The sequence below is a fragment of the Salmo trutta genome, chromosome 27 (genome assembly GCF_901001165.1).
Source record: "Salmo trutta chromosome 27, fSalTru1.1, whole genome shotgun sequence".
In the NCBI taxonomy this organism is placed as follows: domain Eukaryota; kingdom Metazoa; phylum Chordata; class Actinopteri; order Salmoniformes; family Salmonidae; genus Salmo; species Salmo trutta.
The window spans coordinates 35,506,392-35,531,328 of NC_042983.1; the positions used below are offsets into that span (position 1 = coordinate 35,506,392).

General features: G+C 43.9%; 1 protein-coding gene across 2 annotated transcripts; it reads left to right on the forward strand.

Annotated features, from left to right (window-relative positions):
• LOC115164958 (ras and EF-hand domain-containing protein) lies at window positions 1-24,700 on the forward strand. 2 transcript variants are annotated; one of them, XM_029717919.1, is made up of 17 exons: window positions 4-893; window positions 3,503-3,649; window positions 6,056-6,146; window positions 8,847-8,942; window positions 9,339-9,416; window positions 9,937-10,052; window positions 12,469-12,537; window positions 14,114-14,192; window positions 14,783-14,862; window positions 16,267-16,603; window positions 16,733-16,867; window positions 17,964-18,114; window positions 18,287-18,368; window positions 18,780-18,894; window positions 22,450-22,569; window positions 23,728-23,804; window positions 24,072-24,700. In XM_029717919.1, the coding sequence occupies exons 1-17, from the start codon at window positions 562-564 to the stop codon at window positions 24,175-24,177; spliced, it is 2,211 nt and encodes a 736-aa protein (XP_029573779.1). In that variant the 5' UTR covers window positions 4-561; the 3' UTR covers window positions 24,178-24,700. The 2 variants fall into 2 exon arrangements, with proteins under 2 accessions (XP_029573780.1, XP_029573779.1); XM_029717920.1 differs by lacking the exons at window positions 23,728-23,804; window positions 24,072-24,700 and adding an exon at window positions 19,780-19,786 and having other exon boundaries at window positions 1-893; window positions 22,450-22,565.
• The last annotated feature ends 237 nt before the right edge of the window (window positions 24,701-24,937 follow it).

A 24,937-nucleotide genomic window follows, 5' to 3' on the forward strand; every position in this document is an offset into this window, starting at 1 on the left:
TAAAATATAATCTAGCAGACAGAAAGGGGTCTTGGTCTGCTAGGCTGTCTCTATGGAAACACAGTTGTTTTTGCTTGTGTTTCGTTTATTCAACCTATTACAGGTAATTATGTAACTGCGCTTGGCCGGACGCACAGTTCTTGTTTGTTTTGTGCCTGTTCTCGAAGTTGAGAGGCCAAGAAGTAACCCGCGTCAGCAGCCACCTCTCACCACCTGTGTACCTGGCAAGACACCCGCGGCAAGAGGACAACAGTACCGCAGAGGACGACACAAGGCTTGATAAATGATACGAGGACGAAGGACGACACATTAATACCGTTAGCCCAACGTGGTCGAAGTCCTGGAGAGAATGAACACTATATTTTTGTTGACCTTTTCTGGACCTCGATAAGGTGTTTTGACAGTGTTGAAAGACTTGGACAAAAACCTCAGACTTGAAGTTCGTAAGATGGTGGTAAAAGGAATTTAATTGTTTAAAAACGTTGCTTTATTGTTGTTGCCCATAGTGTTCTTTCCCGCGGTGGTTTTCTGCGTGCTTGGCTTTCAACTCTGGACTAAACCATGTCATTACCAGGCATGGGTAGGGACCAGGAGAGTCTGTGTTCGCTCTTTCACGCTTGTGATGTGGATCATTCTGGGCAGATTGAAAAATACGAGTTTATCAAAATCTGCTCAGAGCTCAATGTTCCACCGACGGAGAGAGAGCACATATTCTCTAAACTGGACACCGACAGAGACGGGACGATCAATCTAGCGGAGTTCATTAGCGGCTTCCTCGGGATCTCGGAGCAAGTGTATTGTGGGAACATGGAGAGCGAGAGCTGGGAAGTCTCTTCTCCGGCCTGGGAAGATTTCCAGACCCGACTGGGGGACCATGCCAAGTTCATACCCAGGTGAGGTATGGTTTACATTGCAAAAAAATATATTATACGCTAATTAAAAATATTTTTCGTTACATATTGTCAGAAAACAGTTTCAATGTACTTTTTCAGTGTGTGTAACCAATAGACTACAGGAAGGTTCATCCCCTATTTTGGATTCATAAAATAAATATACTTAATATTTGTTGTATGATTGTAGTGTTTTTTAAATTGAAACTGCTGTTCTATTCCGGTTTCCAATCATATTGGCAAGATGTGGTTAGGACACCTGCTCCACCTATTTGTGTGTATCTGCGCGTGCGTGAGATGCGTGTGTTGGTGTGTGTGCGTGCGTGAGATGCGTGTGTGTGTTCAGGTCAGTTTAGCTCTAATACATCAGCTATCTCTAGGAGGACCAATAGAAATGCAGCAACCTAACCCGAAAGAATGAACGAGAAAATGAAAGGAAGGAGTGAAAGGTAGGTATCAGTAGCCTATCCTATGACAGGTTATGAAATGAGGTCCCATTGAGCAGTTAGAGGGAGAACCCTGCCCCCTAGGGCTGGGAATGGGACTGAGACACCGGCTAACAATACCATGGAGGGGACATAGAATCACTGTGTTAATCAATGTTCCCCATCACATCTTAAATAGACCTCATTATGACTGTTTGATCACCAGCTGTACAAAGACACCCCTCGGAACTAACATCTTAGCCTGCTTCTTTGGAAAAGGGCCACCCCTGGGGCCCTCCATTAGGGATGGAGACAGAGGTTTTTCCGGTACAGCAGATAAAATCACTGGGGGGGGGGCATGGGCCCCAACCCCAAAAAGACAGTAGGCCTACATCCATCCAGAAACTGAGGTCACAATAGGGCAATTCCATGGTAACAGAGGGTGCGTTTGTTAATTCACTCTGGCTATCTACTCCAATTTCAGAGCACTCTAGTCTGAGTGTGCCGGAGTGCAGAATAACAGATTCATTTATGAACGCTCATCAACCGTTGAATATGGCCGGTACCAGTAAACGTCAGCATAAAAAGTGTAATTAAATTGTTGCCAGCAGCACAGTTACAGTCACCAACACTCTGGATAACATGTAAACAGCCTCACCAGCTCTGCTAGGGAGAGTAAAATGGGCTGTTCTCTCATTATGTGTCTGGAAGTAGCTACCAGCTAGCCAACGTTAGCCAGTTATCCTGGGTGCTTGACTGCCGTTGTGAGGTCAGAACGCTCAACCCTACTGCTTGGCCAGAGCGTCCAGTGAGTGCTCTAAATGCTCCGAGAGCAAAACGCTCTGAATTTACTAACGGAACAATCTGACAACGCTCTGAATTTACTAAAGGGACAATCTGACAACGCTCTGAATTTATTAACGGGACAATCTGACAACGCTCTGAATTTACTAAAGGGACAATCTGACAACGCTCTGAATTTATTAACGGGACAATCTGACAACGCTCTGAATTTACTAAAGGGACAATCTGACAACGCTCTGAATTTACTAAAGCCCAGAGCACACCCGGGAGCTCACTCTGGCACAAGGACAACTTTTAAGCATTTGTGAAGAAAATGTTATAAAAACACATTTACTTGAAGAACAGTTTAGTTTCTAAGTTTGGTAACAGAATGATGGCACAAACAGCACAAACCGTCATTGTGTTCGCAAACATGTCATCCATTCCCCCTGCCATGGAAGGACCATGGTTGGAGTAGAGCAGTGAACAGTTGTGGTTCCCCTCCTAAGTAGTTCTACTTTAAGAAAGCAGGTAACTAGATGTGTTTTAAACATGCGATAACTCCAAGCACCTCTGTCACTTTTGATTACTATCAAAAGTATTACTATTAAAAGTATTTTGAATTTCTTAGCTTGCATGTAGGAAGGTGATCTCTCTGTAAGCCCTGGATTTTATGACCCGTGGCATGTACCAGTGATGCTGCCTGTCTTGACAGGGCTGTTGACTGTGACAGTGAGTCTATATGCTTAAGGATTGTAATCTGGCCACCATGTTGAAGGCAAACACACACTCACTCTACCTATCTGACCCAGTTTTACCAAAGCATGAATGAGTTATTAACATGTAAAATGGCTCCACAATTATTATGCAGTTAGGGAAATGAGAAATGAACATTTAAGTGCCTGAATGAGCATGTAGATATTAGGTAAATACAGTAGGCCTCACAGGTATACAGATTAACAGGTGTGTTTCACCCCCTAAGTGTTAAACCTAGTTCTTCTCCAGTTCAACAAATAGCCTAGATACCTGACCCAGCCCATGATGAGTAAGCTTCCATTTCAAAGTATCATAACTTTGCCCAAGTGTTGCATTGATGTTTGTGTGCTGTAGAAATGTTATGATAGTAGCTATTAGAGAGGTATATTAACTAGTGGTTCTAGATGGTTCTAGTGGTAAATAGCTGTTCAGACATTATGCTGCTGTTGTGTTAACATTCCCTTTCTGTCTGTCTGTCTGTCTGTCTGTCTGTCTGTCTGTCTGTCTGTCTGTCTGTCTGTCTGTCTGTCTGTCTGTCTGTCTGTCTGTCTGTCTGTCTGTCTGTCTGTCTGTCTGTCTGTCTGTCTGTCTGTCTGTCTGTCTGTCTGGTGTTGTGTTGTGTTGTGTTGTGTTGTGTTGTGTCTGTAGGAATGAGCAGGCAGCCACATTGTACCAGAACATCAGCATGGCAGAGCCCAGGATGGTGCCTCAGTATGAGAGACTCATCATGAGTTTCACCAGAGAGATCAAACAGCACAACGCTGAGATGGAGAACCTGGCCCTGGCTGTCAAACGGTACACACACACTCATCAACAAATGCAGTTCGTTTAAAAACACATACTATACATACACTGCAGACATTCTATCATACACACCCTCAAATACAAACACACCAACACAGATACAATATAATATTATGTTCTACACACACCAACCCAGATACAATATAATATTATGTTCTACACACACCCACCCAGATACAATATAATATTATGTTCTACACACACCAACCCAGATACAATATAATATTATGTTCTACACACACCCACCCGGATACAATATAATATTATGTTCTACACACACCAACCCAGATACAATATAATATTATGTTCTACACACACCAACACAGATATAATATCATATTATGTTCTACACACACACCAACCCAGATATAATATAATATTATGTTTTACACACACCAACACAGATATATTAATATGTTCGACACACACCAACACAGATATGCTATGTTCTACCAACACCAACACAGATACAATATAATATTATGTTCTACACACACCAACACAGATATAATATCATATTATGTTCTACACACACCAACACAGATATATTAATATGTTCGACACACACCAACACAGATATGCTATGTTCTACCAACACCAACACAGATACAATATAATATTATGTTCTACTCACACCAACCCAGATACAATATAATATAATGTTCTACACACACCAACACAGATATAATATCATAATATGTTCTACACACACCAACACAGATACAATATAATATTATGTTCTACACACACAAAAATAATATATTATTATGTTCTACTCACAACAACACAGATATATTATTATGTTATACACACACCAACACCAAAATAATATATTATTATATTCTACACACACCAACACAGATATATTATTATGTTCTACACACAACAACACATATATAATATAATATTATGTTCTACACACACCAACACAGATATATTATTATGTTCTACACACAACAACACAGATATAACATTATGTTCTACACACACCAACACAGATATAACATTATGTTCTACACACACCAACACAGATATTATTATGTTCGACACACACCAACACAGATATAATGTAATATTATGTTCTATACACACTAATCCAGATAAACTCAGCAAAAAAAGAAACGTCCTCTCACTGTCAACTGCATTTATTTTCAGTAAACGTATGTGTAAATATTTGTATGAACATAATAAGATTCAAAACCTGAGACATAAACTGAACAAGTTCCACAGACATGTGACTAACAGAAATGGAATAATGTGTCCCTGAACAAAGGGGTCAAAATCAAAAGTAACAGTCAGTATCTGGTGTGGCCACCAGCTGCATTAAGTACTGCAGTGCATCTCCTCCTCATGGACTGCACCAGATTTGTCAGTTCTTGCTGTGAGATGTTACCCCACTATTCCACCAAGGCACCTGACATTTCTGGGGGGAATGGCCCTAGCCCTCACCCTCCGATCCAACAGGTCCCAGACGTGCTCAATGGGATTGAGATCCGGGCTCTTCGCTGGCCATGGCAGAACACTGACATTCCTGTCTTGCAGGAAATCACGCACAGAACGAGCAGTACGACTGGTGGCATTGTCATGCTGGAGGGTCATGTCAGGATGAGCCTGCAGGAAGTGTACCACATGAGGGAGGAGGATGTCTTCCCTGTAATGCATAGTGTTGAGATTTCCTGCAATGACAACAATCTCAGTCCGATGATGCTGTGGCACACCGCCCCAGACCATGACGGACCCTCCCTCCAAATCGACCCCGCTCCAGAGTACAGGCCTCGGTGTAACGCTCATTCCTTCGACGATAAACGCGAATCCGACCCTCACCCCTGGTGAGACAAAACCGCGACTCGTCAGTGATGTGCAGGTGTTGTTACACATGGTCTGCCACTGCGAGGACGATCAGCTGTCCGTCCTGTCTCCCTGTAGCGCTGTCTTAGGCGTCTCACAGTACGGACATTGCAATTTATTGCCCTGGCCACATCTGCAGTCCTCATGCCTCCTTGCAGCATGCTTAAGGCACGTTCACGCAGATGAGCAGGGACCCTGGGCATCTTTCTTTTGGTGTTTTTCAGAGTCAGTAGAAAGGCCTCTTTAGTGTCTTAAGTTTTCATAACTGTGACCTTAATTGCCTACCGTCTGTAAGCTGTTAGTGTCTTAACGACCGTTCCACAGGTGCATGTTCATTAATTGTTTATGGTTCATTGAACATGCATGGGAAACAGTGTTTAAACCCTTTACAATGAAGATCTGTGAAGTTATTTGGATTTTTACCAATTATCTTTGAAAGACAGGGTCCTGAAAAAGGGACGTTTCATTTTTTGCTGAGTTCATATTAATATGTTCCACACACCAACACAGATATAATATATGATGTTTTTCTATTGTATTTCTGCTCAGGGCCCAGGACAAGGCCTCCATGCAACTCAGTGAGATGGAGGAGGAGATGGATCAACGCATCCATACAGCCGAGAACAACACAAGGCTTCAGGTGACACACACACACACTTGCCTGATTCACTTCAGAAATGATGTCCATGTTATCAGGCGGTATCGGCAGGTTGTGTTCCTACAATGTTTAGACAGACTGATAAGAAGGGTGTAGCTCATCTCTTCCCTCATGTCAAATAGAGAGGGATCTGGGATCAGATTACTCATAGAATCTCAAACACACCTCAACGATGGCCAGGTCAGGAGGACTGCTTGATACATCAACCTGTTTTCATGTCTGGATTTTCATCTGGCTCAAAGTAACTGCAGTGGGTGGGTGGCCTGGGGCTGTCTAGTGGTCCATATTCTGAGGTAATGTTATTCCATCACACGCTCTCGTGCTCCTCTCTTCTTCTTCCTGTAGCTTTTCTGTCAGTCTTTCACTGTCCTATCTAATAAAGAGTGAATGCAAAAAGGAGTGGGACTGTCCCAGTCCTTTAAAAACAAGTAAAGTTACTCAACAGTGATATTCTTTGGAATCCCAGTCAACATTATGTGGTGAGGTGACTGAGCGCTCCTTTTCCTGGAATCTGGACATTATTCCCAATCTCATCTGGGGAAATGGTTCCCTCTCTCGTTCCTCTACTCTGGGAACAGTCTTATCGTGAAGAGGGCGTGACAACGCCTCTTCCTCCATCGACAGCATCTTGACTGGCTGCATCACTACCTGGTAGGGCAACTGCTTGGCATCCGACCGTAAGGCTCTACAGAGAGTTGTGCGGACGGCCCAGTACATCACTGGGGCTAAGCTTCCTGCCATCCATGACCTCTATACCAGGCAGTGTCAGAGGAAGGCCCAAAATATTGTCAAAGACTCCAGCCACCCAAGCCACAGACTGTTCTCTCTGCTACCGCATGGCAAGTAGTGCCAATGCACCAAGTCTGTAACAACAGGATCCTGAATAGCTTCTACCCCCAAGCCATAAGACTTCTAAACAAGACTGCTACATAGATAATAAAATGGCTACCCGGACTACCTCAATTGACCCTTTTTTGCACTAACTCTCTTGACTCTACCCTGGACTCTACCCACACACTCACGCACACTTACACTGACTCCCCAACACACACATACACAATTTCACTCACCACATACACTACTGTTAGTCAATTTACCCCTACCTATATATACAGTACATAGCTACCTCAATTACCTCGTACCCCTGCACATCGACTCGGTACTGGTACTCCCTGTATATTGCCATGTTATTTTTACTTGTTATTTTTCATCGTTATTCACCGTGCCAATATTTATATTTTACATTTAATTGTTTATCTTATCTTTAACTCTGCATTGTTGGAAAAGCATTTCACTGTTAGTCTACACCTGTTCTCTACGAAGCGTGACAAATAAAAAAACATGGAAAAATCAGATATTTCCTTTAAGCATTCATGTTCCTTGATACACCCTGGCCCCTCCACCTGTCACCCAAACGACCATGGCCCCTTCCACCTGTCACCCAAACGACCATGGCCCCTTCCACCTGTCACCCAAACTACCCTGGCCCCTCCACCTGTCACCCAAACTACCCTGGCCCCTTCACCTGTCACCCAAACTACCCAGCCCCTTCCACCTGTCACCCAAACTACCCTGGCCCCTTCACCTGTCACCCAAACTACCGTGGCCCCTCCACCTGTCACCCAAACTAACCTGGCCCCTTCCACCTGTCACCCAAACTACCCTGGCCCCTTCACCTGTCACCCAAACTAACCTGGCCCCTTCACCTGTCACCCAAACTACCTGGCCCCTTCCACCTGTCACCCAAACTACCCTGGCCCCTTCACCTGTCACCCAAACTACCCTGGCCCCTTCACCTGTCACCCAAACGACCCTGGCCCCTTCACCTGTCACTTAAACTACCCTGGCCCCTTCCACCTGTCACCCAAACGACCCTGGCCCCTTCACCTGTCACCTAAACTACCCTGGCCCCTTCCACCTGTCACCCAAACTACCCGGCCCCTCCACCTGTCACCCAAACTACCCTGGCCCCTCCACCTGTCACCCAAACTACCCTGGCCCCTCCACCTGTCACCCAAACTACCTGGCCCCTCCACCTGTCACCTAAACTACCCTGGCCCCTCCACCTGTCACCCAAACTACCTGGCCCCTTCCACCTGTCACCCAAACTACCCTGGCACCTTCCACCTGTCACCCAAACTACCCTGGCACCTTCCACCTGTCACCCAAACTACCCTGGCTCCTCCACCTGTCACCCAAACTACCCTGGCCCCTTCACCTGTCACCCAAATGACCCTGGCCCCTTCCACCTGTCACCCAAACTACCCTTGCCCCTTCCACCTGTCACCCAAACTACCTGGCCCCTTCACCTGTCACCCAAACTAACCTGGCCCCTTCCACCTGTCACCCAAACTACCCTGGCCCCTTCCACCTGTCACCCAAACTACCCTGGCCCCTTCCACCTGTCACCCAAATGACCCTGGCCCCTCCACCTGTCACCCAAACTACCCTGGCCCCTTCCACCTGTCACCCAAACTACTCTGGCCCCTTCACCTGTCACCTTAAGTGTTGAGTTAATTTGGACAGTAGTAGTTGTGTTTTTTGGCAGTAGTGGTCTCTATATGTTGTCAGTGTGTGAACAGTTGATGATGATGTTATCCTGTATAGTTGTGTCTTCAGTCCTTGTGGAGGCCATAAGTGAGGGAATGATGCTAAACCATTGATCCATTGTGTTGTCTGTAGGAAGCCAAGAGGGCCGAGGCAGCTTTAAGTGAGCTGAAGAGACACTATGAGTCCGAGGTGTGTGAGCTGCAGCACAAGGTCCAGAAGATGAAGCTGGTGAGTTTACCATTGGACTATTCCTCATACAGTTCCATCTAGTACACTCTAAAGATATCCTCTACAGTCCAGGCCAAATTTGAAAGACATTTTCACTTTTTCATAAAATTATTAAACTTCGTACCTTTGAACAGTTTGGGGCCAAGTTTCATGCTTTTATGAAAAAGTGAACAATTCACCTCAAATTTGCCACGTATTGCCTGATGTGCTAGTCTCGCCAGTCACTTCTGTTCACCCACTAAGCATTTTGGTTCATTGGTTCATGAAACAATCAGATGAACTCAGGATAGTTGCCTTTGAATAAAATGCATCTATGCTGTTATCTGTGCCTCTGAAGATGCTGATTCGCTGAAGGCAAGCAGCATTTGTGTTACTTAATGTCTACTCCCTCCTCAGATTGAAGACCAGTACAAGAACATCAACATGAAAGACGAGTCTTCAACCCTGAAGAGGAAGATCAACGAACTGACTCTGGTGAGCTGGTTCTTCCAGCTAGTTCTATATCACTCAGTACATATCCTTTATCTCTGCTCCATTTCCTGCTCCAGAATCAGTCTGGCTCTGACCCTGATGTTGCCTGTCCCTAACCCCTCTTTCGCTTTCTGCTCTCTTTATCTCTCTGCTCTCTCTTTCTCTCTCTCTTTCTCGCGCTCTCTGCTCTCTCGCTCTCTCTTTCTCTCTTTCTGCTCTTTCTCACTCTCAATATCAATTCAATCCAAGGGGCTTTATTGTAATGGGAAACATGTGTTAACATTGCCAAAGCAAGTGAGGTAGATAATATATCTCTCTCTCTACTCTCTTTCTCTCTTTCTCTCTCTGCTCTCTCTCTTTCTCTCACTTTATTTCTCTCTTCTCTTTTGCCATCTTTCACTTTTGCTCTATTTTTGCTCTCTTTCCCTCCCTCCATCTATCCATCTCTCTCTCTCTTTCTCTCTCTCTTTCTTTCTCTCTCTCTCTCTTTCTCTCTCTCTCTCTCTCCCTCCCTCCTCCCCAGGAAAACCAGAGGTTGAAGCAGGAGTTGATGCAGTCCCACACTAACATAGCCTTCCTGCAGAGTGAACTGGACTCTCTGAAGAGTGACCTGACAGACCACAGCATCAACTCGGAGGGGTGAGACACAAAGCATTTTTATATTAGACCCTGTCAATCCAGGATGAGTTACTGTAACATGGGTGTTGGAAATCACAGGAGGCTGCTGAGGGGAGGATGGCTCATAATAATGGAGTGATATCAAGCACATAGAAACAATGTATTGGATGTGTTTGATACTGTTCCATTTATTCCATTCCAGCCATTACTTTGACCCCATCCTCCCCAATGAATCTGCCACCAGCCGCCTGTGTTGGACACCCATTGTGCATGAGACATAATCATCTGTACAATCTCTCGTAAAATGCCTTACCTGGGGTGGTAACATGTTTGGCAGGCCTGTAACAGGATATCCTGGTGTGAACTCACACTCACAAAGAGTCTCACAACACGGTTACCTGGCAACCAGGCCGGGGAGATAGATTTCACACTGTGCCTTTGAACCCGTTCCATTCAAGCAACGTTTTTTTGTTGTGAATGTGTCGATTCTTTGAGAATGCTGAAGTGACTGCTTTGTCGGCATTATTAGAATGTAAACCTGTTCATGTGCAGTGCCTATAGAAAGTCTACATGGATTTCTTCACGTTTTATTGTGTTACAAAGGAGGACTAAAATGGATTTAATTGTCATTTTCTGTCAACAATCTACACAAAATATTCTGTAATGTCAAAGTGGAAGAAAAATGATATATTTTTTGGGATTAAGGAAATAAAAAAAAGGCACTGCATCTCAGTGCTAGAGGCGTCACTACAGCCCCTGGTTCGATTCCAGGCTGTATCATAACCGTGATTGGGAGTCCCATAGGGCGGTGCACAATTGGCCCAGCGTCGTCGTTGTAAATAAGAATTTGTTCTTAACTGACTTGCCTAGTTAAATAAAGGTTAAATAAATAAATAAATATACCTTGATTAGGTAAGTATTCACCCCCCTGAGTCAATGCATGTTAGAAACACCTTTGGCAGCGATTACAGCTGTGAGTCTTCTTGGGTAATTCTCACCTATATTGTGCAATATTTGGCCATTATTTCTCTATTTATTTTCTATTTATTATTCAAGCTCTGTCAAGGTGATGGGGATCATGGCTAGACAGCAATGTTCAAGTCTTGTCATAGATTTTCAAGTAGACTCTGTAGCTGTTTTAAAATCACCAATGGCCTCATGGTGGGATCCCTAAGCAGTTTCCTTCCTGTCCTGCAGCTCAGTTCAGAAGGACGACTGCATCTTTGATGTGTCTGGGTGGTTTAATACATCATCCACTGCATCATTATTAAGTTGACCATGCTTAAAGACATATTCAATGTCTGATTTGTTATTGTTACCCATCTACCAATCACTGCCCTTCTTTTTGAGGCCTTCGAAAGCTCCCTGGTGTTTGTAGTTGAATCTGTGCTTGAAATTCAGTACTTGACTAATGGGACCTTACAGATGTTATACGTATGGGGACAGAGGAAGGGGTAAAATTCAGTACTTGACTAATGGGACCTTACAGATGTTATATGTATGGGGGACAGAGGAAGGGTAAAATTCAGTACTTGACTAATGGGACCTTACAGATGTTATATGTATGGGGGACAGAGGAAGGGGTAAAATTCAGTACTTGACTAATGGGACCTTACAGATGTTATATGTATGGGGGACAGAGGAAGGGTAAAATTCAGTACTTGACTAATGGGACCTTACAGATGTTATATGTATGGGGGACAGAGGAAGGGGTAGTCATTCAAAAATCATGTCAACCCCTATTATAACTTCCATATAACGTATTATGTGATTTGTTAAGCAACATGTTTCTTCTGAACTAATTTATGCTTGCCTAAACAAAGGGGGTGAATACTTATGCAACGACTATATTTTTGTTATTTATTTAATTTATTTGTAAACATTTGTAGAATTGTCTTTTCACGTTTACATTATGGAGTATTTTGTGTAGCTAAATCGGGAAAAAATGACATTTTGATTAACAATTACATTTATTTAAATCCCACTTTGTAACGCAGCAAAATGTGAAAAAAGTTCAAAGGGGTGTCGACTTTCTATAGGCACTGTATGTGTTATGAGAGTTTATGTAGTATGTGTTATGAGAGTTTATGTAGTAGGTGTTATGAGAGTTTATGTAGTATGTGTTTTGAGTGTACTGTATGTAGTATGTGTTATGAGACTACTGTATGTTGTATGTGTTATGACAGTTGATGTAGTAGGTGTTATGAGAGTTTATGTAGTATGTGTTATGAGAGTTTATGTATGTGCTTTGAGTGTTTATGTAGTGTTATAACAGTATAATAGTGTATGTAATATGTGTTATGAGAGTACTTGTGTAAGTTGTGAGTAACTATGTATGTGCTTTGAGTGTTTATGTAGTGTTATAACAGTATAATAGTGTATGTAATATGTGTTATGAGAGTATATGTGTAAGTTGTGAGTAACTATGTATGTGCAGATACGAGGCGATGATGAGAGAGTTCTCTGATGAGAGGGAGAACCTGGAGCGACAGATAGAGATCCTACAGTAAGTCTGACCAATCACAGTGCTCGCCTGACACACAAACAGGAACACTGACCAATCACAATGCTCACCTGACACAAAATCAGGAACACTGACCAATCACAGTGCTCGCCTGGCACGCAAACAGGAACACTGACAGTGCTCCTCTGACACACAAACAGGAACACTGACCAATCACAGTGCTCCTCTGACACACAAACAGGAACACTGACCAATCACAGTGCTCCTCTGACACACAAACAGGAACACTGACCAATCACATTGCTCCTCTGACACACAAACAGGAACACTTCAAGACGACGAACCTTATTTTTAAAAATAATTGAAAAGTTTCTGTTTTCATTAGCCAACCTGTCAATGGTACTTTTGATCACCCCCTTCCCATTCTAATCCTCTTCCATCCCTCCTCTCTCTCCTCTGTTTCTCTCCCCTGTTTTTCCCTTCCTCTCTCTGCTCTGTTTCACTCCCTCCCCTCTCCTCTTTCTCTCCCTCCTCTCTCTCCTCTTTCTCTCCCTCCTCTCTCTCTCCTCTTTCTCTCCCTCCTCTCTCTCCTTTTTCTTTCTCTCCCTCCTCTTTCTCTCCCTCCTCTCTCTCTCTTTCTCCTCTTTCTCTCCCTCCTCTCTCTCTCTCTCCTCTCTCTCCCTCCTCTCTCTCTCTCTCCTCTTTCTCTCCCTCCTCTCTCTCTCCTCTTTCTCTCCCTCCTCTCTCTCTCCTCTTTCTCTCCCTCCTCTCTCTCCTCTTTCTTTCTCTCCCTCCTCTTTCTCTCTCTCCTCTTTCTCTCCCTCTCTCTCTCTCCTCTTTCTCTCCCTCCTCTCTCTCTCTCTCTCTCTCTCTCCCTCCTCTCTCTCCTCTTTCTTTCTCTCCCTCCTCTTTCTCTCTCTCCTCTTCTCTCCCTCTCTCCTCATCCCTTCTCTCTCTCTCTCTCTCTCTCTCTCTCTCTCTCTCTCTCTCTCCTCTTTCTCCTTCTTTCTTTCTTTCTCTCTCCTCTCTCTCTCTCTCTCTCTCTCTCTCCTCTTTCTCTCCCTCCTCTCTCTCTCCTCTTTCTCTCCCTCCTCTCTCTCTCTCCTCTTTCTCTCCCTCCTCTCTCCCTCCTCTTTCTCTCCCCTCCTCTCTCTCTCTCCTCTTTCTCTCCCTCCTCTCTCTCTCTCCTCTCTCTCTCCCTCCTCTCTCTCTCTTCCTCTTTCTCTCCCCTCCTCTCTCTCTCCTCTTTCTCTCCCTCCTCTCTCTCCTCTTTCTTTCTCTCCCTCCTCTTTCTCTCTCTCCTCTTTCTCTCCCTCTCTCTCTCTCTCTCTCCTCTTTCTCTCCCTCCTCTCTCTCTCTCTCTCTCTCTCTCTCTCTCTCTCTCTCTCTCTCTCTCTCTCTCCTCTTTCTCTCCCTCCTCTCTCTCTCCTCTTTCTCTCCCTCCTCTCTCTCTCTCTCCTCTTTCTCTCTCTCCTCTTTCTCTCCCTCCTCTTTCTCTCTCTCCTCTCTCTCTCTCTCTCCTCTTTCTCTCCCTCCTCTCTCTCTCTTCTTTCTTTCTCTCTCTCCTCTATTTCTCTTCCTCCTCTCTCACTCTCCCTCTTTTCCTCCCCCTCTATAGGGCAGCCAACAGGAAGCTTAATGACAGTAATGATGGGCTGCTCAGGTCCCTTGAGAACAGCCTCAGCAAGAGCAACAAGGTGAGATTAGACACCTGCATCACCATGGTAACAACACCAGCACACTCGCTCTCTTTCGCCCTCCCTGCCTCTCATCTTTGTCCCTCTCTTTCAATCTGCCCCCCTCATCCCACACCCCTTCTATCCTCCTCTACCCATCATCTCTCTGATCTCTCTGATCTGAACGTCGGGTTGAATCTCTCAATGCTAGTCCTGGGGGCTTGTCTGTTGGATCAATCATCTGAACCCTGTATGAGAGGCAACGATATCAACATTATATTTCAGTCTTGAAGCCTGACTCACTTTCCTCATAACCTCAGAACTTCCACTCAGCTTCACACACTCTCATCTAACGGTCATTCCTGTGCTAACACAGAGGGTTCAGCGCACACACACACACACACAAACATATACACACACACATGTAGATGCACGCACACACACACACACACATGCACGCATACATCCATGCACACATGCATACAGGCACTCACACACAGGCACACACACACACACACACACACACACACACACACACACACACACACACACACACACAGGTGCACACACACACACACAGTTGTGACAGTGATGTTGTGGTTGTGTTTCAGCGTGATAGCAGTGCTTCCCCAGCCAGCATCATTAGCAGGAGGAACAGGAACAACTGTTTCTCATCCCCATACTTGGACAGGTAAGACAGGACCAGCAACAACCTGGCGTGTTTGTGCAGGTTCACACTGCACATCCACATTCCTTAAGCTCTAGACCTCAGCTGAATCTGGTAATGAATGGTGTGGCTGTTGAACAAGTTGAGGAGACTAAATTACTTGACGTTACCTTGTATTGTAAACTGTCATGGTCAAAACATATAGATTAAATGGTTGTAAATATGGGGAGAGTTCTGTCCATAATAAAGAGATGCTCTGCTTTGTTAACACCACACTCCACAAAGCAAGTCCTGCAGGCTCTAGTTTTGTCTAATCTTGATTATTGTCCAGTCATGTGGTCGAGTGCTGCAAGGAAAGACCAGGCTAAGCTGCAGCTGGCCCAGAACAGAGCGGCAGGTTTTGCTCTTAATTGTAATCATAGGCCTGATATAAATACTATACATGCCAGTCTCTCTTGTTTAAGAGTTGAGGAGAGACTGACTGCGTCACTTCTTCTTTTTATAAGAAACATTAATGTGTTGAAAATCTCTAATTGTTTGTATAGTCAACCTACACACAGCTCTGACACACACACTTATCCCACCAGACATGCCACCAGGGGTCTTTTCACAGTCCCCAAATCCAGAACAAATTCAAGAAAACATACAGTATTATATAGAGCCCTTATTGCATGGAACTTCCTTCCATCTCATATTGCTCAAATAAACAGCAAACCTGGTTTCAAAAACAGATAAAGCTACACCTCACGGCACAACGCCTCTCTCCTATTTGACCTAGATAGTTTCTGTGTATGCATTGATATGTAGGCTACGTGTGCCTTTTAAAAAATGCATGTAGTTTTGTCCTTGAGCTGTTCTTGTCTGATGTTCTGTATTATGTAATTCTGTATTATGTTTGATGTTTTGTGTGGAACCCCAGGAAGAGTAGCTGCTTTTGCAACAGCTAATGGGGATCCTAATAAAATACCAAATACAAATGTGTGTATGCTCAAACTCAAGTATATGCCAAATTATTCTCAGGTGGAAAATGTGCACTGAACACGTGCCTGTTTGCATTGTAGACTGTGCTCATAGCCGTCCATGGAGGACAGACCTGCGCAGTCAGTGTTTGGGCTCCCAAGTGGCACAGAGGTCTGAGTCATTGCATCTCAGTGCTAGAGGTGTCACTACAGACCCTGGTTCGATTCCAGGCTGTATCAAAACGGGCCGTGATTGGGAGTCCCATAGGGCGGCGCACAATTGGCCCAGCGTCATCCGGGTTAGGGTTTGGCCGGTGTAGGCCGTCATTGTAAATAAGCATTTGTTCTTAACTGACTTGCCTAGTTAAATAAAATGTTATAGCATGGTTGTTGGAGCTAGCTTAGCAGTAGAAAGGAAAGGTTTAAGTTTCTAGCAGACTGTGTGGATGTTGTGTCCGTCCTGCCCCAGGTTCTACCAGGCGGGTGGGGAGGATGTTGATGAGGATGAGGACCCACTGGGAGGCCTGTTTGGGGGTGGTGGTAGGGGCTCCCTGGGGTGTCAGAGGCCCGGTCTGGACACGCTAGCTCTGGCTCTGTGCGACCCGGGCATGCAGCGCAGACGTAGCTACGAGGTGGACAGCCTGCCCGAGAGCTGCCTAGACAGCGGCATGTCCACGCTGCGCGGCTCCAACTACGGATATGACTCTGAGCAGGAGGTCAAAGGGCACGACGAGGAGGAGGAGGAGGAGGGACAGAGGGTGGCCAGGATCACAGATGGCCTGACGGAAGACAACTCTGACAACGACGTAAGCCATACACACACACACACACACACACACATTATACACAATTAATCTACTTATACTAAGCACACATATTGTGAGTGATAACTGTCATTGTGTACTGACGTTAATGCTCTAGTGTTGATGTGTCAGATTGCAGAGGTGCGGAACAAGATGGTGTTCGGATCAGACAATGGTTCTGTCCTGGACTGGAAACACTTGGATCCAGTCAGCCAGAACAGCTCGGGAGCGTCCACACGCAAAGCCCTGTCCGCCATCACCAATGAGGTACAGGACAGAGGGAAGGCATGTGGGGAGAGAGGGAGGAGAGGAGAGTAGAGGAAAGAAAAGGAGAGGAGAGGAGAAAAGGACAGAGGGAAGGCATGTGGGGAGAGAGGGAGGAGAGGAGAGTAGAGGAAAGAAAAGGAGAGGAGAGGAGAAAAGGACAGAGGGAAGGCATGTGGGGAGAGAGGGAGGAGAGGAGAGTAGAGGAAAGAAAAGGAGAGGAGAGGAGAAAAGGACAGAGGGAAGGCATGTGGGGAGAGAGGGAGGAGAGGAGAGGAGAGGAAAGAAAAGGAGAGGAGAGGAGGAAGAGGACAGAGGGAAGGCATGTGGGGAGAGAGGGAGGAGAGGAGAGTAGAGGAAAGAAAAGGAGAGGAGAGGAGAAAAGGACAGAGGGAAGGCATGTGGGGAGAGAGGGAGGAGAGGAGAGTAGAGGAAAGAAAAGGAGAGGAGAGGAGAAAAGGACAGAGGGAAGGCATGTGGGGAGAGAGGGAGGAGAGGAGAGTAGAGGAAAGAAAAGGAGAGGAGAGGAGAAAAGGACAGAGGGAAGGCATGTGGGGAGAGAGGGAGGAGAGGAGAGTAGAGGAAAGAAAAGGAGAGGAGAGGAGAAAAGGGGGGAAGGAAAAGAGAGGAGAGGAAAGGAGAGCTCAAACTTTTGGTACCTTTGATGACACCCAGACAGACCCTTTGTGGTAGAAAACACTAGTATGGAGATTAACAGGGAGACGTGGTAGAAAACACTAGTATGGAGATTAACAGGGAGACGTGGTAGAAAACACTAGTATGGAGATTAACAGGGAGACGTGGTAGAAAACACTAGTATGGAGATTAACAGAGAGACGTGGTAGAAACACTAGTATGGAGATTAACAGGGAGACGTGGTAGAAAACACTAGTATGGAGATTAACAGGGAGACGTGGTAGAAAACACTTGAGTGTAAATGTTTGACTTAGTTCAGGACAAACTGCTGACTATGTTGACTATGCATGACTGAGTCGAGGTGTGCCTTCAATCCTCTCTCTCTCTCGCTCTCTCTATCTCTCTCTCTCTCTCTCTCTCTCTGTCTCTGTCTCTCTGTCTCTCTCTCTGTGTGTGCGTACAGGCAAAGGAGAAGGAGTCAGCTGACCTGGGATATATGACATCAGAGAAGGCCTACCGGGTGGTGTTGGCAGGTGACGCGGCGGTGGGCAAGTCCAGCTTCCTGCTCCGCCTCTGCAAGAACGAGTTTCGAGGAAACACCAGCGCCACCCTGGGTGGGTGTGTTAGCTCTCACCAGCGTACATAGTCAACACTGACCCGGCTCTATTCCACAGTGGGGGGGTTGTATTCATGGCTAGCTGCCTGGGTCAGCTATAGGAGATATGTTTAGCAGTGGGATGGTCTTTGGAATAGTGTGTTTGAACACCCTCTTGTGTTTGTCCTCAGGGGTGGACTTTCAGATGAAGACTCTGGTCGTGGATGGAGAGCCTACCCTACTACAACTATGGGACACAGCAGGCCAGGAGAGGTGTGTGTGTTAAAAAAATAACACAGCGTGTTAAATCAACACTGTGGAGTCTGTGGACCCATAAGCACACTGCAATAGTGTTAAATTAACACACTACTTAGTGTCCATTCTAAATTCTAATATAAATTGTAGAGTTACCAACCATAACTGTATTTGTTAGTGACGTGGTTGTTGCATCCATCCATTTTTGGTCCTATGGACTTCATCAAGTGTGATCCTAAGGGTCTACAGACACACTTTCAGTGTTAATATTTAACACTGGACAATTTGCTTTGTACCTCCTTATCTGCATCTTTGTTTTGAATATTGCAATAACTTTTTTCCAGTATGGCGAATCCCCACAATTTGTCTATTTCAGCCTATGTTTGGAGTGGTCCTGTGTTGACCTTTAACCCTGTGTGTGTCCCCCAGGTTCCGCAGCATTGCTAAGTCCTACTTCAGACGAGCCGATGGCGTCCTCCTGCTGTATGATGTCACCTGTGAAAAGAGCTTCCTCAACGTCCGAGAGTGGGTAGACATGATCGAGGTAGTAATATTTTATTGATTTATATAATAACTGATTGGATGTATATAATAACTGATTGCATTTGTATAATAACTGATTGGATTTGTATAATAACTGATTGGATTTATATAGTAACTGATTGGATTTATATAATAACTGATTGGATTTGTATAATAATTGATTGGATTTATATAATGACCTGATTGGATTTGTATAATAATTGATTGGATTTATATAATGACCTGATTGGACTTGTATAATAATTGATTGGATTTATATAATGACCTGATTGGATTTATATAATAATTGATTGGATTTATATAATGACCTGATTGGATTTATATAATAATTGATTGGATTTATATAATGACCTGATTGGATTTATATAATAACTGATTGGATTTGTATAATAATTGGTTGGATTTCTATAATGACCTGATTGGATTTATATAATGACCTGATTGGATTTATATAATAATTGATTGGATTTCTATAATGACCTGATTGGATTTCTATAATGACCTGATTGGATTTCTGTAATGACTTAATGGATTTCAAAGCTCTTCACATAGTAAGGTTGAAACTCACGTCATCCACCACCAATGTGTAGCACCAGTTGGGTGACGCCACGGCAGCCATCTTATAGTGTATACAATCAGTATCTTCCATAACACTAGATAACACAAAACATTCAATACATTTAATGTGGTGACTTTGGAATGGTTGGGGCTTTGATGTATAAGAATTTGAGGTTTTGTCATCACAACAATATGCAATAGATGAAGCCTGCTGAAGTCCCTATGCACATGTTGTCGAGTGTCATTTGATGGGTGACAAGTGCAGTATTTGACCCCAGTGTTGGAAAATTGTGTTCTCACTCTGTTTTTCTCTTTATTTTATGTGCAGTCTACATGTAAGTGCTATGTGTTGCATGTGTATGTTTGATTCTTGGTGACTTTCACTTTGCTAAAATAGATGTATGCTACGTACGGTACTGCCTGTGAATTTGTGGTGTGAAGTGTTGCATTGAATGAGCGACTGAGTAGTGTGCATTTAAATACACATACAGAACCAGTCAAAAGTTTGAATACACCTACTGTACTCATTCAAGGGTTTTTCTTTATTTTTACTATTTGCTACATTGTAGAATAATAGTAAAGACATCAAACTATGAAAAAACACATATGGAATCATGTAGTAAAAGTGTTAAACAAATCAAAATATGTTATATTTTAGATTCTTCAAAGTAGCCACCCTTTGCCTTGATGATAGCTTTGCACACTCTTGGCATTCTCTCAACCAGCTTCAGCTGGAATGTTTTTCCAACATTCTTGAAGGAGTTCCCACATATGCTGAACACTTGTTGGCTGCTTTGCCTTCACTCTGCGGTCTAACTCATCCCAAACCATCTCAATTGGGTTGAGGTCGGGGGATTGTGGATGCCAGGTCATCTGATGCAGCGCTCCATCACTCTCCTTCTTGGTCAAATAGCTCTTACACAGCCTGGAGGTGTGCTGGGTCATTAAGCGCAAACCAGATGGGATGGCGTATCGCTGCAGAATGCAGTGGTAGCCATCCTGGTTAAGTGTGCCTTGAATTCAAAATAAATCACAGACAGTGTCACCAGCAAGCACCCCCACAGCATCACACCTCCTCCTCCATGCTTCACGGTGGGAACCACATATGCAGAGATCATCTGTTCACCCACACTACTTCTCACAAAGACACGGCGGTTAGAACCAAAAATCTCAAATTTTAACTCATCAGACCAAAGGACAGATTTCCACCGGTCTAATGTCCATTGCTCATGTTTCTTGGCCAAAGCAAGTGTCTTCTTCTTATTGGTGTCCTTTAGTAGTGGTTTCTTTGCAGCAATTTGATCATGAAGGCCTGATTCACGCTGTCTCCTCTGAACAGTTGATGTTGAGATGTGTCTGTTACTTGAACTCTGTGAAGCATTTATTTGGGCTGCAATCTTAGGTGCAGTTACCTCTACTGAACTTATCATCTGCAGCAGAGGTAACTTCCTTTCCTGTGAGAGTCCTCATGAGAGCCAGTTTCATCATAGCTCTTGATGGTTTTTGCGACTGAACTTGAAGAAACTTTTAAAGTTCTTGAAATGTCCCGCATTGACTGACCATCATGTCTTTAAGTAATGATGGACTGTCGTTTCTCTTTGCTTATTTGAACTGTTCTTACCATAATATGGACTTGGTCTTTTACCAAATAGGGCTATCTTCTGTACATCACCCCTACTTTCTCACAACACAACTGACTGGCTCAAACGCATTAAGAAGGAAAGAAATTCCACAAATTAATTTTTAACAAGGCACACCTGTTAATTGAAATGCATTCCAGGTGACTACCTCATGAAGCTGGTTGAGAGAATGCCAAGAGTGTGCAAAGCTATAATCAAGGCAAAGACTGGCTATTTTGAAGAATCTCATATATAAAATGTTTAACACTATTTTGGTTACTACATGATTCCATATTTGTTATTTCATAGTTTTGATGTCTTCACTATTATTCTACAATGTAGAAAATAGTAAAAATAAAGAAAACCCCTTGAATAAGTACGTGTGTCCAAACTTTTGACTGGTACTGTACGTACACACGTGTGTTGGATTGATTGTTAGTGGTGTCAAGAGATTGATGTTTGATCCACTACATTGAAATGTTTGAAAGTCACATCCTTTCATTGTTGTAGCTCTTGAATCATTTGACTGTATTTCAGTTGATAACGCTATGTGTGTAGTTGCTGTGTTGCATGTTTGCGGTGTAGAGTTGTGTTGTCTGTGATGACAATATATGCATCTAAAATGGCACACTATTCCCTATATTGTGCACTATACACTGAGTGTACAAAACATTAAGAACACCTGCTCTTTCCATGAAATCCCCTTCAATCAGTGTGTAGATGAAGGGGAGGAGACAAGCTTTGAGACATGGATTGTGTATGTGTGCCGTTCAGAGGGTGAATTGGCAAGACAAAAGATGTAAGCGCAGGGTATGGCAGTAGGTGCCAGGAGCTCTGGTTTGTGTCAAGAACTGCAATGCTGCTGGATTTTTCACGCTCAACAGTTTCCCGTGTGTATCAAGAATGGTCCACCACCCAAAGGACATCCAGCCAACTTGACACAACTGTGGGAAGCATTGGAGTCAACATGGGCCAGCATCCCTGTGTGTGTGACACACAGGGATGTGTGACACCATGTAGAGTCCATACCCTGACGAATTGAGGCTGTTCTGAGGGCAGAAGGGGGGGGGGGGTGCAACACAATATTAGGAAGGTGTTTCTAGTGTGTGGTTATACTCCCTATATGTAGCCACACTGATCTCGCAAGTTTGCATAGTTATGCATTTTTCCAGCCTCACGAGCCACATTGATCTTACATGAATATACGCTACTTGGAAAAACACGTATGGGCCATAGTCAAAAATAGAACACTATAAATACTGAATAAAACAAATAAAAATAAAACCTTGATCAAAACAAAGTAGTGCACTATAAACGGAATGGTGTGCCATTTGGGACTCAGGCCATGTTGTTGTAACCTGCTGTTCATATCTGTTCAGGACGTGTCCCAGGACGACATCCCCATCATGCTGGTGGGGAATAAGAGTGACCTGAGAGAGCAGGCTCTGCAGGACGGGATCACCTGTGTCTCCACCAGCTACGGAGAGAAACTGGCCATGGTGAGACCACTCAACCTCAACGTCTTAGCACTTTTACTTAACAATAGGGCCAAGTTGTGTTACCTGTGGCAAGAAAAGTCCAAACCCTAGTTACATTCCGGTCATTTGGAAGATCATTTTATCCAGAGCAGCTTATAGATGCTTCTACTTGTACCCTAGAACTGTGTTTCTCCACTGTGTTTCTCCACGCTCTAGGGTACAACTAGAAGTCACTCTGGGTAAACTGTAAGTAACTCTGGGTAAAATAATCTGCTAAATGACCAAAATGTAAATGTAACTAGGGGTTGGAGTCCACTGCCCTACAATATAGTCTAGAACTAGGACACAGAATTTAGCCTGGTCAGGTCACATGATCTGGCAGACTCCTCGGTCCGCTTATTATGTATCAAACTTGTATTTGTGAGAAGTATGTTGAATGTACCGAGCTGTCTGTTTAAACTACTAGCACACAGCTCAGACCACATGCATACCCCACAAGACAAGCCACCAGAGGTCTCTTCACAATCCCCAAGTCCACAACAGACTATGGGAGGCACACAGTACTACATAGAGCCATGACTACAGGTAACTGATGCAAGCAGTAGAATCAGATTTAAAAAACAGATACAAATACACCTTATGGAACAGCAGGAACTGTGAAGAGACACACACACAGGCACAGACACACACACTCTACACACACATACACATGGATTTTGTATTGTAGGTATGTGGTAGTAGAGGAGTGGCCTGAGGGCACACACTTAATGTGTTGTGAAAAGTGTTATGAAATGTAATGTCATGTATTATTTGAAATTGTATATAACTGCCTTAATGTTGCTCGACCCCAGGAAGAGTAGCCGCCCTGACTTGGCAGGAACTAATGGGGATCCTTAATAAATACAAATATAAATACAAACTTCGGCCTGATTGAGAGGTCATGTCTAGAAGGGATCCAGCTCTTGTCAAATTTATGTCAAAAGTTGATTTATTATTTAGGATTTTAGCCAACCCTAACCCTTTTCCTAACCTTAACCTAATTATCCTAACCTGCCACGTGAATTATCCTAACCTGCTGCATAAGTTCTCCTAAACCTGCTAAAAAAAGTCAATTCTGACAAAACCTGGATCCCTTCTAGCCATGACCTGATTGAGAGTTGTGTTGTTGTTTCATATCAGACGTATAACGCCCTCTTCTGTGAGACCAGTGCCAAAGACGGCTCCAATGTCATAGAGGCTGTGCTGCATCTGGCCAGGTAAGATATACCAGCTCCTAGTCATCTGTTGTCTCTCTCTGCTTAGTGGTATTTACCTGTCCATGCAGTATTCTCTGATCTGTCTGCTTTGGATACGTTTTGATAAGGATATTTTCCTAAACTGTTCTTACAATACCAACATGTAGAACAACATGTAAAGCTTTGCTACCCTCTAGTGTGCAGTAATGTTCTTTAACGTTCCATCATATTCACACTAATGCCCATACAGTGGAAGTGTGCCTCTCTCACTCTCACTCTCACTCACAGAGAGGTGACCAAGCAGGTTCATGGGGCTGAGGACCAGGAGTCTATGACTAACCTCCTTAGAAATCCCAACAAGAAGATGCCCACCGTCACCTGCTGCACAGGATAAGGTACCGAACAGAAACGCTACTAGAGTAACCAAAACTCACCACATAAGGAACCGCATCAACAGAACACCACAATACTAGAACACTGTGTCCAACAGCAGAACAAGAGAACAATGGGACTTGAGAAGAAAACACAGGAGAATCTGATCAGAACACTAGAGTACTGAACAGTAACACTAGAACCACAGGACAGCTGATTTTCTCATATAACATAAACTGTACTGCTTAATGCTATAGGATAACTCATATTGAGCTGTTTATAAAGACAGCTAGTGTGTGTGTGTGTGTGTGTGTGTGTGTGTGTGTGTGTGTGTGTGTGTGTGTGTGTGTGTGTCTGTATGATTATGTGCTTGCATGAATGCTTGGGTGCTTGTGTTATATGCAGACGTCATTCACATCCTGGTTAGTAGTGAAATCTAATCTCCTATGCTGTTGATTGGGTCTTATGAAACCTCCGTGTGTACCCAATAGTCCGAAGTTTACATACACTTAGGCTGGAGTCATTAAAACTCGTTTTTCAACCTCTCCACAAATTTCTTGTTAACAAACTATAGTTTTGGAAAGTCGGTTAGGACATCTACTTTGTGCATGACACAAGTCATTTTTCCAACAATTGTTTACAGACAAATGATTTCACTTAATTCACTGTATCACAATTCCAGTGGGTCAGAAGTTTACATACACTAAGTTGACTGTGCCTTTAAACTGCTTGGAAAATTCCAGAAAATGATGTCATGGCTTTAGAAGCTTCTGATAGGCTAA